We start from the raw sequence: 18,528 nt of genomic DNA, 5'->3' as shown, positions 1-18,528 counted from the left end.
TAGCTTTTAATCTTAGGAGCAAAGCTTATGGGAATAAAAATAATGAACTTATAAGTTTATTTATTTTTAATTACTATTTTTTTTTGCAAAATAGTTGTAAGTGGGCAGCCAGCTGGTGCCAAAGAGGCCTTCATTTCTCCATTTGAAGGTTTGACTGTGTAAAATTTACACCCAGGCTCTCCTCACAATCACAAACCACTCACTGGAGAAAACCAGTGGGCGTCCTCCCCCTACCAGCTGTCTACTCCCTCCTACGCCCTGAATAAAAATAAAACAGTACATTTTTAAAGCATCGTGCTTGCCACACACTTTTGAAAATAGTCTATGCACCTTTCTCTCAAGAGTCCTAGCCCAATGTTGATGATTTCTGTCTTGGTGTGTAAGTTTATTGAGGATGTTATGTCAGTCTGCTATCATTTCTGTGAACAAGAATATAAAGGAGCCACACAATGGGTAAGAAGGGTTTTTCTGAGACTTCCTATCTTGGTGCATATAGATTCTGCTCTAGTAGATGGGGTCATATGGATGAGAAATACTAAGGAACAATTAAATATTCTTTGGTGAGCCTACAGTGTATCTTTCCCTTAGAATCAGGATGTTACCAAATGGGAGCTAGGACATATTGTACAGTTCAAAATACAAGTGTTCCTACTACATGCCACTGATGGCACTTCATTCAATACTCATCATATTAAAAGCTGTGCCCTTCTGTCATGTGAGGTAAAGGAAAGTAATTGCACAGATTGCAAGCCAGGATGTCATGCTATATTTGACAATGCAATGCAAAGGAAAGAAGTCTCAGATATTTGAGTGGATCATGTCTATATCTTTCTGTTGATAAAGCCTTGCTCAGTTCAGAGTGGGTGATTAATACACATTTGTGGATTGATAGCAATCTATACAGTGAAACATGATAGTACTATATTGTTTGGAAGTCATAGATCACAATTATATAGAAGTTCATAGTTTAAGAATTTTGAGATCTAAAAAAAAAAACAAAACAAATTAAACCAAACCAAAACCTCCACATGGATTTAGTTTAAAAGCCACACCACCGCATATGACTAGATAATTAGACCACCAGCATATGTCTAAATCCTAGTTTAATCATACTAAGAGATGGCAGAAAATAATAAGTGATATCCAGAATTATTTCTAGAACTTCATTTTTTACAATATTCTCAACCTCCTTAGTTCTTTTCATGCAGCTTGTAAGAAGTTTGGACAGAGATTGATTTGATTTTCACTGTGTGCCCCAGCCACTTTCTGATGTGGGTTTAATGAGCAGTACAAAGAAGAGGAGCAAAGAACAAAAACCCATACCTGGGATTATCTATTCCTGAACAATGTTATTCACTATATAGTAGAACATGAATTTCTCACAATGTACCATAAATTTCTATGAAGCCTAATTCAAAAACAAAAATCACCACTCTAAAACAAACAAACAAAAAAATGAAGATAGTAGCAAAACCAGAAAGTGGCTAGTCATACTAAGCCAACCTTTTCTTTAGACGTTAGATAGATCACAAACTGGGTTGGTTTAAAGTCTGTCTAAAGGAACCATCTTTCTAGATAAAAATGCAAAGAAATTTTATTAAGGGTGAGCTTGCAAAGAATCAATAAAGCCTTTCTGCTTTTATTTATCTAAATCTGGAGCACTTCCTCATGGAGTGAAGATTTTATTTTGATTAGGATAAAACTATTCAAAATATGAGAAGAAACTAATTAATTTCATTTGTATATATGAAACACATTGATTAAATACCTAAATTCCATTTTCATCGAAGTTTTTAAAGAAGTTTTTAATAGATAAAAGGACCTTTGTTTCTTGTTTGTTCTCTGTTGAGTCTACCTAAGAACAATTAAAGTGTTTCTACCTTGCACTCAGCATTTCTGAAAACGACACTGACACCATCCTTTTTCATTAGTTTGGCTAAGGTCAATTTCTCAGAGGAAGTAGTTAATAAAAGTATATCTTCAAGAAGATTGGAAAAAGCTAACACGTTGAACTGGTAATACTACTGTAGCTCTGAAGGAAAACTTACCTATTCTTTTAACATAGCTCTCAACCTTACCCAGGGCAGATACAATAAAACTGCTGCCATAAAATGTGTATCATCTTTTCCTTTTCACAGAGAAATACGTAATCTAGAATGGCTGATTTCCTCATGATGAGATTTTATTTGATGGACATTTATCATTGTAATAAATCTACCCAAGGTTATCTTAAATACATAACACCAAACATATGCTTTTAGAATTAAATATATCTGGGTAAATGTGAACTCATCTGTTTTATCATTATCTTTCTTACCATGTCAGAATTAAGTATCATGAAACCAATCAAATTAAACTAAATGAGAAAAGTATGATTAAAAATTAGAAAAATATGAACACAATACCAGGAATACATATTAAAGAAATCTAGGAATATATAATAAGGAAATATTATATAAATGAAAAGGTGAAAAAAACAACTTTTCTCTTGTATTACCCACTTAAAGTAATTAACTAATGAATGCCAAGAAAATTGCTTGGCTCTAGGGGGAAAATTTACATGGCCAAACTTCCATTTTAGTGATCCTTTTAATCATTAAACAGCCTTGTTTCATTATGACTTATAACCTACAATATCCTCAATTAGAAAGATAAGCTAGCTCCTTGGCCTCTGGTCACACTTGCATCAGAGAGAATCAAGCTCCACAGACTTGCTCTTTCTTTTGAGATAATTCTCATTTGCATACTTCATGTTATGGCAATACTTACCATCAATTGACTTACCTCTCATCATTTCCTTCTGTCTAAACACAGATTTTGGTTACCAAGCTATGCTCTTGAAAGGTCTTACAATATCATTAGTACACAGAAATGCCGTGCATATCAGTCAGAGTTATAAAACAACCAATGGCAGAATCTATGCATATGGAGGAATTGAAGAGTAAAATGTATGTGATTTAAAGCTAAATAGTAAGAAATGGAGCCTTGATTTACATACATATATGTGTATGTGTGTATGTATGTGAATATATATACATACATACACATATATACCCTAAAGTGACTGTATACGGTGCAATCTCCATATATTTGGCACATTGCTGTTTATAAGGCACTACAAATAAATTGTCTGTTTTTCTTCTTTTTCAGAAAACACATGTGAACACTGGACCAAAAACAATTTTTTTCCTCTGATTTCGATCTGGAGATGTTAAAAATAAATGGGGGAAACTTGAGTGGTTCAGGTTCATTAGCAGATAATCATAAGCTTCTTTTTAATAACGCCCAAATGATGCATTTTGCTGAGGTACCTTGGAAAACAGCAGTTTATATCCCCTAATTCCCTTCCCCAAATACCAATTTATACATATTGATTTATGAGAATGTTTTGTTACTGATCACCATATACTAATGTCTGTTATATGATTACAATAAAACTGTCTAGTTACACTTGACTAATTGTTTCAAATAGACATGCATAAAAGAATATCTACAAAACTTCAATATCACAACAGTAACATGGCATTTTGCAAAAACAGTGAAGAACCATTCATTCAGTATGAATATTTTTCAACCTAAGTACCAAAAGAGTTTTCTTCAAGGGTAATTAAAGGTCACTTCCTTTTGAGGTTATAGCATGGTCATCAGCCCAGGAATGCAATCTTAACAGGTGTGAAACTCTTTAACACAACATTGGGACCACAGTTCATGGCTTTGCTGTCTACAGCCACACATCTCTACAAATGCTGCAGAGGACTCATTAGCTTCTATACTAGCTTTCCTTGGCTGTTTTTAGCTGACAGTGGAAATATTTCTGGGAAATTATCAAAGTTTGAGGGAAATGAAATATAAATTAGGGATAATGGAGAATTAATTGTCAAAACTAGATGTTTTAGAGCTTTATAAATAGCAAAACACCAATTGTTATCACTGAAGAGAGGGCTTCACTATTTGTGCATTTCTTTTTATTACTCCAAATAAATAAAGCATACATAATGAAAGATTATATAGCACCTTGGAATCACCTTACTTCAATTATTAGATAAGAAATTGACTTTATTTTGGACCTGTTTTCTTTTTAGGCTCACCATTATGGTCTCCAATCCAGTCATTATTTAACCCATGGTTAAAAATAAAGCACTAAAAGAAATCTCTTTACCCACCTGTGGAGGTATCTAAATGTTAAAATCCCAATTAGTCTCAGAGATATCAGTGTGTGTGAGGAGGGGAGAATAGAAATGAAAGCTTGTAGCCCTGGCTGGTGCAGCTTAGTGGATTGAGTGCGGGCCTGCGAACCAGAAGATCGTGGTTCGATTCCCAGTCAGGGCACATGCCTGGGTTGCAGGTGGGTTCCCTGCAGGCCAACTCCCAGCAGTGGACACATGAAAGGCAACCATACATTGATGTTTCTCTCCCTCTCTTTCCTCTCTAAAGATAAATAAATAAATAAATAAAATCTTTAATAAAAAAAGAAATGAAAGCTTGTATTAATGAATTCTCATGACATGAAACCACTCCTCTCTCTTGGGACAGACCAGTTCTTAAGAGTACAGATAACATGCTATTTCAGGATCAGTGTGTGGGTGAGTAAATTTTCTGTGGGGAAAAAAGTAATAAAATCCAAAGGATGGCCAAAATCTATCCAGATTACCATGGTGATGACATTTGGATTGTTCTTCAGATGGTGTCAACATTATTTGCTTTAGTTCACTATTTTAGGTAATTTTAGGTTCAACGTACTTTAAGTTAACCTGCATGAACAGGATGATACAGTATTGACTATATTTTGCATTCTCTTAAGGATAGAGCAAAGATTGTTTATTTGAAAAAAGCAAAGGAAACACAGTGCCGACAACATGCTGAGATATACTAATTTATTTTGTAGTCACTTACTGTACGTGCTGTCCTCGTCTTTTGTGCCATCAATGGTTCCATCTGCCTGCAGCTGCAAGTGGAAGCCTTGTCGGCTGTATAGTTTGGTAACTATACCCTTAAGTTGAGGCTCTGTAAAGAGAATGATGGGATGGATCAATTAAGTTGTGCATAGGTATGTGAAAAGACTCAGAATCCAAACTTTTAATTTCATTTACAACTTTTAGTGGAGAAGGTCAAGCTATACTTTTAAGGAGACCTCTGAAAGAAAGAAAACAAACTTTGATCGAAAAAACTTGATTTCTATCTTATAACACTGGAAAAGCCCTAAGCTTCTCAAAGAAGCTACAGCTTCTCATAGCTTGTGCTTTGACTTGCAGACTGGTCCTCTCTCTTACTGAGCATTAGGAATGGGTTGGCAATCGGCATATGCTGCTTTTTAACAATGTGCCACTTTTCTTGTGGAAGGAAAAGAAGTTCGAAGATCATTTAGAATGGTTTGCCAACCAGGGACTGAAAACACGCTACTCAAGATTTCCTTCAGAATTATGGTGATTTGAATAAATAGTCCCCTCCATTCTAAGAAAGCTGAAATCCATCAAATGACTTATATTAAGAAAATTGAGCTGGGACACACACAAAAAAAGAGGAGGAGGGAAGAATAAAGCAACCATTACCACACACTAGCATATTAATTATCCTTAGAAAAAAATGGGTGCAAAACAATCAGGGACTTTTTGGTGGGAAGGAAAGAAAATTAGTTCATACTTATTTTCAAATTTAGTATCAGAAATGATTGTCTAAAATATGTTCTCAAAATGATTTTCAATTGTGAATCACCATAAATTAATAATGTACCTAATTTTTCAGTAAACAACCATGTAATCCAAAATTTGTTTATATAGAATACAGACACCCGCACTGAAATATTTACGTGATTATTTGGGCCAGATAATCATGCTTCGCAACTACTTAACCCTTTTTTAAAACTAGCCTAATTTACAGCTAATGCCTTAAAAACTTCCAGCCAACAGAAAATGTATGTTTGCATTTCCATTGAAGGGTGTGTAGTACACATAAAAAGAGAAATAGCATAGTGACGAATAAGCCTAAAAGTCTGCAGTATTTAGCGAGTTAAGAGAAAACAAGCGGAGAGGATTCGTTTGGTTGAGAATAGCCAAATAAGCTGCATGTTCGTCGGAAGGTCTATCTAGACGCAACCTGACACCTAGGAACAGCGTGAATTTTCTCCGGTGCTGAACATCGGGCTACTCTCATACTGAATAGGTTCTAAAGGACCCACGCTCTAGCTGTGAGTTTAAATTCTCTCTCCAATCCTGCATTTTAGCAGCATGTAACCACACTTTTACTATTATAACCAGATCACTACGCTATCTGCCAAAAGGTTCTAGGAATTTACTCCCCCCTCTCCAAAGCTGCACCACAAGTCAAATCTATACCGATTACCTTAAAAGTGATCAAAGAAACTGAATGCCTAAACTACGGAAGCCCACAGAATCTGGAAGGGAAGGGTCAGACTTGCAGGAATGAAAGCTAGGGAGGGATTCCCTGGGTTTTCCTGGGTGTGGGGGGAAGTGGTGTCTGTCCAGCTCCACACCTGCCATTTCTACACTCCCCGCCGCACAACACACACACAATAGTCCTGTCTGGGTTGAGCTTGCCTAGAGCCCAAAGACATGCACACATGTGGCACTTCTTAAGCTGGGGGTGCACCACCTCGGTAGGGTATGCCCCAAAGCTCTACGCTTGTCCCAAGGCAGTGGCAATGCAGCAAGCATGGTACCAATACGAAGAAAGCAGGAAAGCAATCGAAAGCAATCGCTTTCCTCCGCACGCACACTGGCTAAGTGGCCCCATCCGCACAAGATGGGCCCAAGACAAACTCACCTACGCTTACCTACACGACCTTCAGCCCCTCGAAATTCTTAAAGTATGAAACAAACAAAACCAAACCAGCCAAGAGCCCCTTCCAACCTGGTCTTCTTCTGCGCCTCTTTTTGGAGCCGAAGAGTTTGACCCGGGAAAAGACGTTTAACTTGTTTTTGTCGCAGCTGGTCTTGCCTTTGCTGGGGCTGCTGACACACTTGCAGGCGTTGGATTTCTCGCGCTCGCGGGCTTGTCTTTTCTGCCGGATCAGCGAGCTGGCGATAGCCGCCGCCATGGCCACGACGCCCACCACCACCACTTCTTTTTGCTGCCCCTCTCTGGCTTTGCCTCCTCTGCCCGCTCCTCCGCTGCTCGCCCGCTGTCTCGCCTCTGAGCCGCCTTTGGCTCTTTAGCCTGCGCTCCTCCGGGTTTCTCCTCACTTGGGCTTCAGCCAAGGAGGGTGCTCAGCATGCTGTCCGAGCTCCTTCGGGGGTGGTCTGGCTCCCGCTTGGGCTTCGGGCTTCGGGCTGCCTGGGTCCGAGTAGATGCCACAGCCCAGGGCCGGGATCGAAGGCGAGACTGGCGGGCGGAGGCAGAGCTTCACGACTGCGTGTGTGCGCTCCAGCCCCTGCGCCCCAGGACACTGTGCAAGTCCAAGAGGCTTGGGTCGGAGTTTGGCGGCAACGCCCCCGGCTGTGCCTCGCGGAGGGGGCTGGAGGAGGGAGGCGGGCGGGGGAGAGCGCAGGCGGGAGAGAGGCCCGGGGCACAAGCGGCGAAAGGGAGGGGGGAAGGGGAAGAAGCGCCCGGGAGCGCGCCCTCACCCTGGCCCCTCCAAGCCTCCGACTAGTCCTTGCAACTTCTTGGGGTGACTATCGGGAAAAGTTGGCTGGTGCCAGCTTTCCGACGGTGATCAAACAGGTAATGGCCTCCCATCTTCCCGGCTTTCCGGCGGCTGCTGCTGCTCTGGGCGCGGCACCGTCTCAGCACAGGAATCCGGTCTTGCAGACACCCTCCGGAAGAGTGCGACAATTTCTCAGAGGCCCCCCTCCCCTGGTGGCCCCTCCCTCCCAGAGCCTAGCCTGCAGGCTCCGGCCTCGGGCCGCCCCCACCCCCACCCCCACCCCCCAAGTCCCCGACGTGGGCCTCTCAGGCTAACACCTGTAGGGGCTTAAGCACTGCCCCATTACCAAATCCTTTTCCCCTCCTCTTCCCGAAAGGAGCTTCGGGAGCAGTGATGGAGGAGGCACCAGGATGAGGTAGTTGCATTGGAGGATCGGGGTTGGGGGTGGAGGGAGGTGGTGCTTGAAAATGGGGGGTGGCGGGGTGCGGTGATTCTTAGTTATTGACTCTCCGATGGCCAGGTTATGTCCGGGCTTGAGTTCCTAGGAAGTTCGCCAGTCACCTGCCCCAAGCTTGGACTCACCGCCCCTACTGAGATATTTCGCCTGACGACACCTGTAGTCATTCAGGAGACCAGAGCTCCCAAAAGGGTTTAGCAGCAGGCACTGCAGAGCTACGCCCGCACACCACACTGCCACCCAGTGGTTTATGCTGACTTTCCATTTCGAGCCAATTTGCTCTGTCCGAACCCCATTTTTCCTCTACGCCCACTCATTATTACATTCGCCCACTCATTATTACATTCGGGTCCAAACAGAGAGCTTGAGTCGTTCACCATAAGGAGTATTGGGAAAATGCGGAGCCGAACCTCCTTATTTTAGCCAACCCATCTCCAATCTCCTAACTTCTTTCATTTTTTTCCTGCTCCTCAAGCTCATACCACCTCTTCTCCCTCCAATTCAGGAATCAAGTCTGGCCTTTTGTCCACCTCACTGTATTCACAAGTTCTGTCCTTTCCCTGTTTTATATTTTAATCTGCAGGAGAAGAAAGAAGGAATGTTGAGGTCAAGAATGTTACAGAAAATGGTCTATCCACATCCCTACCTTCAAACAGTCAGGATTGTTTTATTTTACTGGATTTCTGATGCCAAAAAGGACGCCCTCTATAGTAGGGCTGCCTATCTTACAGCTGCCACTACATACCCTTATTGGACCCCCCCAACCCCCGCTCTCATATCTTTTCAGAATAGATGTAGATGCAAAACCAAGTGCCCAGACTTCAGCCATTGTTTTCTTGCCTGAACTCCCAACTAGGAAACTCAGGTTTCTTAGCCCATCAGAACTGAATTGCCTGACCCTTATATAGATTCCAGTGTTCCACTGGAGAGCTGCTGCCATCTGATCCTTACGCTTCTCCCCAATCTTGAATGTCTCTTGCCTCATCAGAAGCACTATTCTGTGTTGGCAGAAATAGGTTAGTCTACAGCTTTGCTCTTTTGGCTTTCCCACAAGAAAATGGAGGCCAAGGTAAACGGAGAAGTCAATTCAAGTATCCACTTCTTTGGATTTTGATTCATGGGGGAAAGTCCTAGTCTGCTCCTACTGAACTGTGAACACCCTGAAACTCAGGACTGTGTCTTGGTCACTACCATAGTCCAATCTCCTGGCACAGTTACTGCAACAGAACTTATGCTCACTAAAAATTTACTGAAAGTAATTGATGATGACTGATTTATACTGATTCTGAAGGGTAGGAGGATGTGTCCTGGCTCAGGATGTATGTGATTCAAATCCCAAGTACCTCAAAGGGAAATATTCTCACCAAAAGAAGGGACAGAAGAAGCTCTGACCACAGCCAAACATTTGGGGTATGGGATGGGCAGTGGAGATGTTCCTACTCACTCTGTGCATGTTTCTATCTTCTGAGCAGCCCCAACCCCAAGGGCCTTTTCTTCCTTTCCTCTTGCTTCTCTCTTGGGAGAAGCCTGAACCAAAGCAGGCATAAAAAAGCTAAAGATGGACAAAGTTCTGATTCTGGCAAGGGCTAGAACTTGAAAAGAGTAGGGATGAAGAAATGGTACTGAGAAAATGAGGGTTTTCCTACACACTCTTTTACCTCCACTCTCTACCAGGCAAGCACTCACTGTTGGCTTGTACAGATACTATTCATAAGGTATCTTCAGGATGCTTGGACAATTACTGATATGGCCACTCTGAGGTGGGTATCAGAGGTAAACAGACATGGATAAAGGTTCAGGAATATATAATGGGGAGGCACATCATGGTAAAGTCATAAGCAAAAACATGTAAATACATCAGTTCTTACCCCTATGCCATGAGCTCAGAGAACTACTAGGCCAAAGCTGATAAGATTCTGTAGGTGTTTAAAACATACCTTTCTTAAATTTTATAATCTTAAAAAATGAGAGTGTGTAGGAAGAAGCTCTTCCTGCTGCATGTTCCATCAGCCCATAAAATGTACTTCTGCCTTTTTATATGCCCCTTTTATTATGTCCTTTCCACAGACACAAAGTGACACATGACTAGCGAGAATGGAGATAGGAGCCTCTAAATCTGTGTTCTGTCTGCCTACAGACCACATGCATTCCCCTCTCTCTTCCACTAGGGTAAAGCACAAAGGCCTGTGACAAGATTAGGGGATCACCCGGGAGAAGTGGAAGAAGGCCATTTTGACTTTGGATCCAAATAATATTAATGCTATCAGCTTAACCATTAATTAAGCAGATATTTTTATCTTTTCCTAACTCTCATGTGTATTTCTTCAGTACTTTCGAATTCAGAGAAAAATGTGACTGTAACTCTCGAATTTTTATTTATTTATTTATTTATTTATTTATTTTTTAGAGAGGAAGGGAAGGAGAGAAATATCAATGTATGGTTGCTTCTAGTGAGTCCCCTGCTGGGAACTGATCTGCAACCCAGGCATGTGTCCTGACTGGGAATCGAACTGCGATCGTGTGGTTCGCAGGCCCACGCTCAATCCACTGAGCTACACCAGCCAGGAATTAACTCTCGAATCTTAATCTTCAATGGAGAACTATGCCCAAAACACAGTCATCATAGGAAGGCATATGAAAGAAAATGTTGGGAACCACTCTGCCTGGTTTCAGGAGTTGTAACTGCCCTCCATGGCTAAGGCTGAGTGAGTGACCTCTGGAATGTGAGCCACTAAGGAGACAAAGCTTGTCTCTACTTCATCCCCTGCCCCCAACACTTGGTTGGTTAGTCAGAGACAGTAGGACCCTTCAGAGGAGGGCATACTAAGCTAGACTCAATCACTTGGCAGGCCATCATGGAAGGACTGGGGGGAGCTGCAACAAAGAGGGAGTGATTGACCCTTGCCCCCTGGCTATTCTGTCATAGCTGAGTCCCCATGTCCTCTGGGAGAAGCACTTCCTGGCTCTAATCCACTTAAGCCTGAAAAACCTGTGATGGGGGAGGTGGTGCAGCCCCTTGCAAGCTAGAGCAGGATCTGGGGTGATCAGGCCTAAGAAAGAATATGTAGAATTCCTGTGAAACCTGCTTTGTTTAGAATGCTCTCATTTAAATAATAAGGGTCCAAGCAAGAAGTTTGTTCCTCAAAGTTTTATGGCTCTTTAGCTATCTGACCCGGACTGAGAATAAGCCCTCATAGTGCTTTGAATGCTATCTATTGTTTGATCCTTACCTGTATTCTTGTGCAAATGAACCCAATAAAAGCCCCTTGAGGAAGGGGCTCTTGGCCCTGCTTCTTTGAGGGGTAAGCCACCTTTCCTCCCCAAACAGGTCATGTCTTGGTAGTTTCACTTTCATCTCTGGCGGTCAGGGNGAGACGGACTTTGCAGGCAAAGTTGCCCCCACAAGAAAGAACTGCAGCCCACCCCGGAGAAGTATGTATTACCTTTTCTTTGTGTTTTACTGCCACCCCAGACCAGTAGTATGGCATTTTTGTGGGAGGGAGAAGAAAGAACTTTCCATTGACAATTATTCCAGTATACCTTTTCCTCCTGTCTTGCTCTGTGCTTACCAGTTCACACTGTAACCCTTGCTGTAGAACTTTCTAGGTCTACTCCAGATTTATAGTTTCAATTTCCATGGCTCCCAACTCTTATATAATGGATGGGTCTACTCTTCCTTGCTTCTCCTGCCTCCTCCCCCAACTGCACTATACACCAAACTCTCTTTGATCATGTTCAAGAAAAACGAACACTGTAGCTCCTTTGTCCAATTCAATGCACAAAGAGTTCTAGCCTGGGTAATAGGAGGCATATGTTATAATCCTGACTCTGTCACTAATGGGCTGTGTGACCTTGGGCATGTCATTTCTACTGCTGGGACTTCAGTTTTCCCATCTTTAAAGTAATCCTGTAGACTCAATTAATGGCTTTCGAATTGTATTCTACAGAGCACTAAGAGTATATGGAGGGGATATAAGTTTCCTCACCCATGTTTTCACCATAGTACCTCTGTTTTCATTTATTTTATATACTAGGGCTTGCTGTATGCTTTCTTACGAAACAAAGATTTCATTATTAAATACAAAACATTGTAAAACCTCTGGATGAAATTTTCCTTAAAGTCATTTTGGCTCTGGGAGGCTATGATTTTTTTATATGACCCTGTTCCTCCAACATGTTTATCTTTCCCTCCTCATACGTCTGCTCTCTTTTTCTTCCCACCCCACCAGAATATAAACTCTAAATTGGATTCCAAAGAAAAACACAGAAGTCTCCTTGGTTCCACTCTTTGTGCATTCACTTGAGAACCAAGCTTTAGCATTCTTTTCAGGGAGAGTTATGCGAGTTATCAGAGCATAGAATGTGAATTGTTCTCTGTCAATTTCTATTTTTTAATTATTTTATTTATTTATTCTTAGAGAGAGAGGAAGGGAGGGATAAAGAGATGGAGACAAATATTGATGTATGAGAGAAATACCAATCAGTTGCCTCTTGTAAGGTCCCTGACCAGGGACTAGGCCTGCAACCCAGGCATCTTCCCTGACCAGGAATCTAACTGTCGACACTTCGCTTTATGGGACCAACCAACAAAGCTACTCAGGTCAAGACTGCCAATCTCTTTTGGAGACCCTTTGCTTTGTGGGACAACACCTAACCAACTGAGCCTTGCCAGTCAGGGCTGCCAGTCTCTTTTGGCAGGTCTCAGATGATCTGTAAAGAAGTTGAGGGGACCTGCTCTCAAGAGGCATCTCCAGGAGAAAGATAGAAATCCAAACAGATGTGACTGTGATGAGTAAAAATGAGTGAACTCAGCCTAAATAGGAGCAGCCTCTATACCCTTTAAGCAGGAAGGAACTCCCTATATTTCTGAAACTCTAAAAGTGAGAAATTTCAAACACCCTTCCTTCATGAAGATAAACATAAATGGAGCTACTTGCCAGATTGCTGTCCATCTTCATTGACCATTCATCAAAACATCTGAGTGACCAGTTATCAGGTCAAGAACTGATGATGAGCTCAAAGGGAGGAAAGAGTGGCAGGTTCAAGAGCACCAAAGTCAAGCAACACAGATATCTCACCATTGACTGAGTAGGGCAGCAGAGAGGGTATTTAATAGACTGGGCAACAAGTGCCTCCTTTTGTGGCCAATCTAATCACATCCAAAACCCAGAGAAATGACTGGATATATATACAAATGAGGAGGTCATACAAAAGCTATTAGCAAAGGCTCTTACCACTTCAAGCAAAAAGAAAAGTGCAATTTAAGGGATCTTGTCAATGTCACACTGGAATTCCAAGGACAGAAAGAATGACGGCTGTATTTTGTAACATAACCTGACACATTTATTAGCTGGCAATGAGTCTCTCCTAGTCAGATCATTGGGGAAATTATGCTTCAGAAACAAAGGTCTCCAGAATCAATTGTTTAGCAATTGATTGGCTCAACTGATTTGTATTCAGGATGAAAAGCCAGGGAACCTAGGCTTGCATTGCACTAGGACAGTGGTTTGATCTTCATTATGTCCCCTCTTAGAGATTATTCTCTGAATATTTAAGCTATACAATTTACTAAAGGCATCTCTGGTTTATATTTAAAATTAATTGGGAACATACTGATTCATTGTGATACTTTAAAAAGAAAAATACTGTAACCCATGTAAAAATTTCATTGTTCAGACATAATATATGGACATTAAAACCATAAAACACCCTCATGGCATTAATCCTATGAATGAATTCAGCTCTTTGCTATGTAATTAACCATAACAGTGGGAAACATCAGGAGTTTAAGGCCTCTGATTACCTGTTTGGTAATTTAATCAAGAAAACCTGGAGAGAAATACTGGCTTGCTGGGGTCCAGGTTTCTTTCTTGATCATAGGGAAAGAAAACAAGGAAATGAGTTTAAGCTCCAATATGTAGAGATTTAACATTAGTACAAGGAAAAGAGTATTTTAAGTACGGGTGGTTAGATACCATGACTGCTGATTCTCCTGTAGAAGCTTTTATGAATAGAACAGAAACCTTATCTATGTTGGTGGGCATGTGAGTTGATTCCCCTCAAGGCTCTTGTTCTGTCATAAAAACTACACTATGTACTATTTATATTACCCATGACCTGCAACCAAGAAGTGGTCACAGGGAGAGGGGAAGCAACACCATTACTGAGAAAATTTTCAAGTTCTCTCTTGTGGGGCACAGAGATAAGCTAGTGTCGTTGACATTGGAAGATTATATTGGGTGAACTTGGAGCATGTGTGTCAAGGCAGTCACACCCATTTTCTAAAATTCTCTCATCCAGCATGTGGGAAATACTTTGTAGATACAATAAATTTATTCTTAACCAAATGGGTTGCCTCGTTTGTGACTCAGAATCCAGAGCCAACAAAAGCACCTGCTTCTCTAAGTGACTCTCATTCCATTTTATTCAATAATATTTAAAGATCTTGAAAGAACGGTTTCTATTTTATGAACTGACTGGTGGCTAACAAACATAAATGAAGTACTTCTATGATGAGACATTTTGGCAGACTAAAAATGTGCAAGACTCAGAGGCAAAATATCTGTAACATTGGGTTCATTTCTTGCCCAGTGAACTAAATAATCTAAATGAAAATCTAGGGGAGAAATGTTGGAGGATTTGAGGCAATAGTGGACAATCAGTGATTTTTTCTGGATCTAAGCTGTTTCAAGAAATAGAATTTCTGGAGGAAGGTGACCTAAACTCAGGATTTGAGGAAGGAGATGCAGTGTTTGCAAATGATGTCATGTTCATTATTACTTGGCATATAGGTTCAGGCTTCACAGCCAGCATAAGGATCTGTGGATTGATTTCCTATTTGCCAACGACACTGATTCCACCAATCTCCTATCAAGTGTTCTTATTTTTTACAGCAGAGAGGTAATGGGAAAATACTTCTTTGCTCCTTCAGGATTAAGAATCTTAAGACATCTTGCTTTGGATACCAACCAGGATTTGGGCAGAAGAACTTGCTGAATTCAGAGGAAAGGGTATTCTCCAGATTTTAAGAACAGGACAAAAGACAGTTCCACCATCCACCTGAGAACTGTGCAGATGCCCTGGATTTTTAAAAAAAATTTTTTAGTTGTTACGCAATCTTATCTTGGTTACATTAGTTTCAGATGTACAATTTAGTGATTTGCCATTTTTATTCCTTACTATGTGATCACCCTACTAATTCTAGTAATCATCTGTCACTGTGCAAACTTATCACGATATTACTAACCATATCCCCCTTCCACTTTTACCCATCCCCACACCCCTCCCCTCTGGTAACAATCACTTTGGTTTCTGTTTCTATTGAGTCCATTGGTTTGTTTTGTTTTGTTAGGTTCCACATATACATGAAATCATACATTTTGGTCATCCTCTTCTTGACATCTGCCTGACAGTTCACTTTAGCATAATACCCTCTAGATCCATCCATGTGGTTGCAAATGGCAAGATTTCCTCTTTTTTGTTGTCGTGTAATTTTCCATTGTTATACACTTCAGGCTTTTCTCTGAACAAAATGACTCTCCATATCCTTGGAGACTTCTTCTCTTTCTGTCTTTCTGTCTGTCTCTGTCTCTGTCTCTGTCTGTCTGTCTTTCTCTCTCTCTCTCTCTCACACACACACCATGTCTTCTTTATTCATTCACCTAGATGTTTTTTAAACTCTCTACTTTAGATTTGGGGGGGTTACAAAATGGATGTCTCAAATGGTGATAACACTTAATAAATTTTGTGGTTATAACTGGACAAGCATCCTGTTAAGTGCTATAATTCTACTGTTCTATGATCCTCACGACAACCTCTAAGGTAGGTATTATCATTATTGCCATTTTACAGGTGAGGAAAGTGAAGTCTAGAAAGACTAAGTGATATATCTATAGTTTCCTGGTCTGTACACAGGTGGCAGTGCCACTATTTAAGCCAAGGATCCTTAGCCAATACAATTTATGTATATAAGTCCAGCCCTTTAAATACAACTTTTTCCTCTTTGGCACGGGGTCTGGAATTTGGGTCGCTGAACAGTGTGGTGCCTGGATATGGCTATCTCTTGGCTTGGGTAACAGAAAATGATGGAGAATATAGCGTGATTTTCAACTCAGTTATGTTTTTTCTTAACAAAGTGAATTATGAAAGAAATAGGAATAGACACTACCTATGTTTAGTTATGAGCATAGTTCATACACTTTTAATAACTTCTTAGAGTGATATTTAAAGGAAACTGCTATGTTTCATGTAAAGTGAAATAATTATAAATCAGCCCTTAGTGTCATTCTGGGTTTCTCAGCAGAGGGAGTACTTTGACACCAAGACCTGCTCTGACTCAGGTAATCTGGGCTTTAGACTACTGAGACCCCAAGGACACTTCCTGGTCTTTATCGTTATTGCTACTTAGAAGAGATGAGAAGTTAAAGTGCTCCCAATTCTCTCATTTCTTTTCATGCAGGGAAAACTGGCTTTCTACATTGTAAGCTTTTTGTGTGCCATCTGCTTTCAGCTACAGGAAGCTTGAGTTCAGCCAAAAGAGAGAAAAATATTACACACATTGTATGCACTTCTATGCCTGAAGCCCATGACTATTCTTTTGCAATCAGGGGTTTCTCCTGTACTCATTCTAACTCATTTGCTCTTTTTCCTTCTGACAAACAGCTAAAAGTAAAATCCTCAGACTGAAATAATTTAGTAACTTTCTCCTGCAACCACTGAATATGTCAAGTAATTTTTAGAACCTGATTTCCTAACAGGGGTCTTGATGCTCAAGTAACAATCTCATTTTAGAGAAGAGATCTGCGGCAAGCGTAGCTGAATAAATGTTTGTGCATTTGTTCATTCACTCATTCATTCATTCAGTAAACATATATTGAGAACTATTTGGCATGTGACTGAACTATTCCTTGAAGGATGCATGATAAAATTTTAAGCTAACAAATGAGGTGTCCAAGCCAGATAATCCTGGTAATTTTGTATTTTATTTATTTATTTTCAGAGAGGGGGGAAGAGAGGGAGAAAAAGGAGAGAAACATCATCCATGTGCAAAAGAAACATCAGTGAGCTGCCTCTCCCATGCCCGCAAATGGGGACCTGGCCTGCAACCCAGGCATTTGCTCTGACAGGGAATCTCTGGCACTCAATTCAATGAGCCACACCAGCCGGGGCAAGGTATTCGAATATGCTGAAAACATATTTAAAACATCTTGCTACTTACTGCATTCCTCTTCCTGCCCCTAAAATTCCAGTGCCTATCTTCTCTGTTAGAATTGTGGTATCCTGTGTTCTGAAAACAATATACTTAACAAAATTAGTAACAGAAATAACAGTGCTCTATTTCACTATAAGAAGAACCAAAATAACTGTGGACTTGTGTGTGTGTGTGTGTGTACATGTGTATACACACTCCAGATCAGCCTCTGGCAATGCTGTAAAGTCAGCACCTCAGTCCAGATTCCCACTGTCCTTATGAGGCCCCACAAAAACCTCCAGATCCAGGTTTTCCTAATTCTCCTCTTCGTTAAAATTGTCCTTTCCTATATCCCACCCCTGGGTCACTGCTTTCCACTAAAATAGCTAGTTAATCAGATACTCTCATCAGTTCTGAGTTAATGAGTACTAGTAGTCATCACACCCACCCCAGGAATTGGCTTATTCTGAGAGGCAATATTATACTACAAAGGAGTGTCTCTACTGGTGTCATTTTAAATGACAGAACAGGCTGCTGGGGTAGCTTCAAGGGTTGGAACAGCTTTGGAGAATCCCTCAATTTAAAAGTCCCCTGCCATTTATACTTTGGGCTCTCTGAATGTGTTTGCAGGTTGAGTGGACACAGAAGGTTGCTGTGTTAACTCTGCTATTCATATAGCATAAAATAATATGTTAGACTGGCTCATCCAGTTCCTGTTCAGTCTTTCTCAATTTTCATAGACAAGATTATTGAAAAAAATTGTCTTTGAAAATAATCTCTACTTCCTTACTCCACATTCACCATTCACTCTGATTTTAATATATATTATTATATATTGTGCCCTGGCTGGTGTGGCTCAGTGGGTTGAGTGCTGGCCTGTGAACCTGGGGGTGGCTGGTTGGGTTCCCAGTCAGAGCCCATCCCTGGGTTGTGGGCCAGGTCCCCAGTAGGGGGTGGGTGAGAGGCAACTACACATTGATGTTTCTCTCCCTCTCTTTCTCCCTCCCTCCCCTTCTCTAAAAGTAAATAAATAAAATCTTTGAAAAATAATATATATTGTTGTATACTTTGTATTATATTGTGTATGCATTCCTAATAACTCCTCTGTATATATTACAATATCCCTTTTGGAGAGGGACATGTCATATTTTTGTTGGTGTTTGAATATATTTAAAACATATTTTTAAAATATTCCTACTCATTGCATTCTTCTTCAGTTGTTGAAATCTGGTAATTTAGCCAACAACTCTTCACCCACAATGTTTCCTCAGATCTCTATCT

General features: G+C 40.8%; 1 protein-coding gene across 2 annotated transcripts in view; it reads right to left on the bottom strand.

The window, feature by feature from the left end:
• The window catches only part of FGF13 (fibroblast growth factor 13), a 219,823-nt gene that overhangs the window by 75,923 nt on the left and 125,372 nt on the right, over positions 1–18,528 (bottom strand). Inside the window, exons 1-2 of one of the 2 annotated variants that reach the window (XM_037038495.1) lie at positions 6,868–7,796; positions 4,894–5,004 (exon numbers count right to left, since the gene is read on the bottom strand). In XM_037038495.1, the coding sequence (XP_036894390.1) occupies positions 4,894–5,004; positions 6,868–7,054 (298 nt within the window). In that variant the 5' untranslated portion in view covers positions 7,055–7,796. Of the gene's footprint in view, positions 1–4,893; positions 5,005–6,867; positions 7,797–18,528 lie in introns of those variants that run through there. The other variant, XM_037038504.1, reaches the window with a different exon arrangement.

Source organism: Sturnira hondurensis, unplaced genomic scaffold (genome assembly GCF_014824575.4).
Source record: "Sturnira hondurensis isolate 20B ecotype Veracruz unplaced genomic scaffold, ASM1482457v3 Scaffold0002016, whole genome shotgun sequence".
Taxonomy (NCBI): Eukaryota; Metazoa; Chordata; class Mammalia; order Chiroptera; family Phyllostomidae; genus Sturnira; species Sturnira hondurensis.
This window is presented reverse-complemented; position numbering and strand designations above follow the sequence as displayed.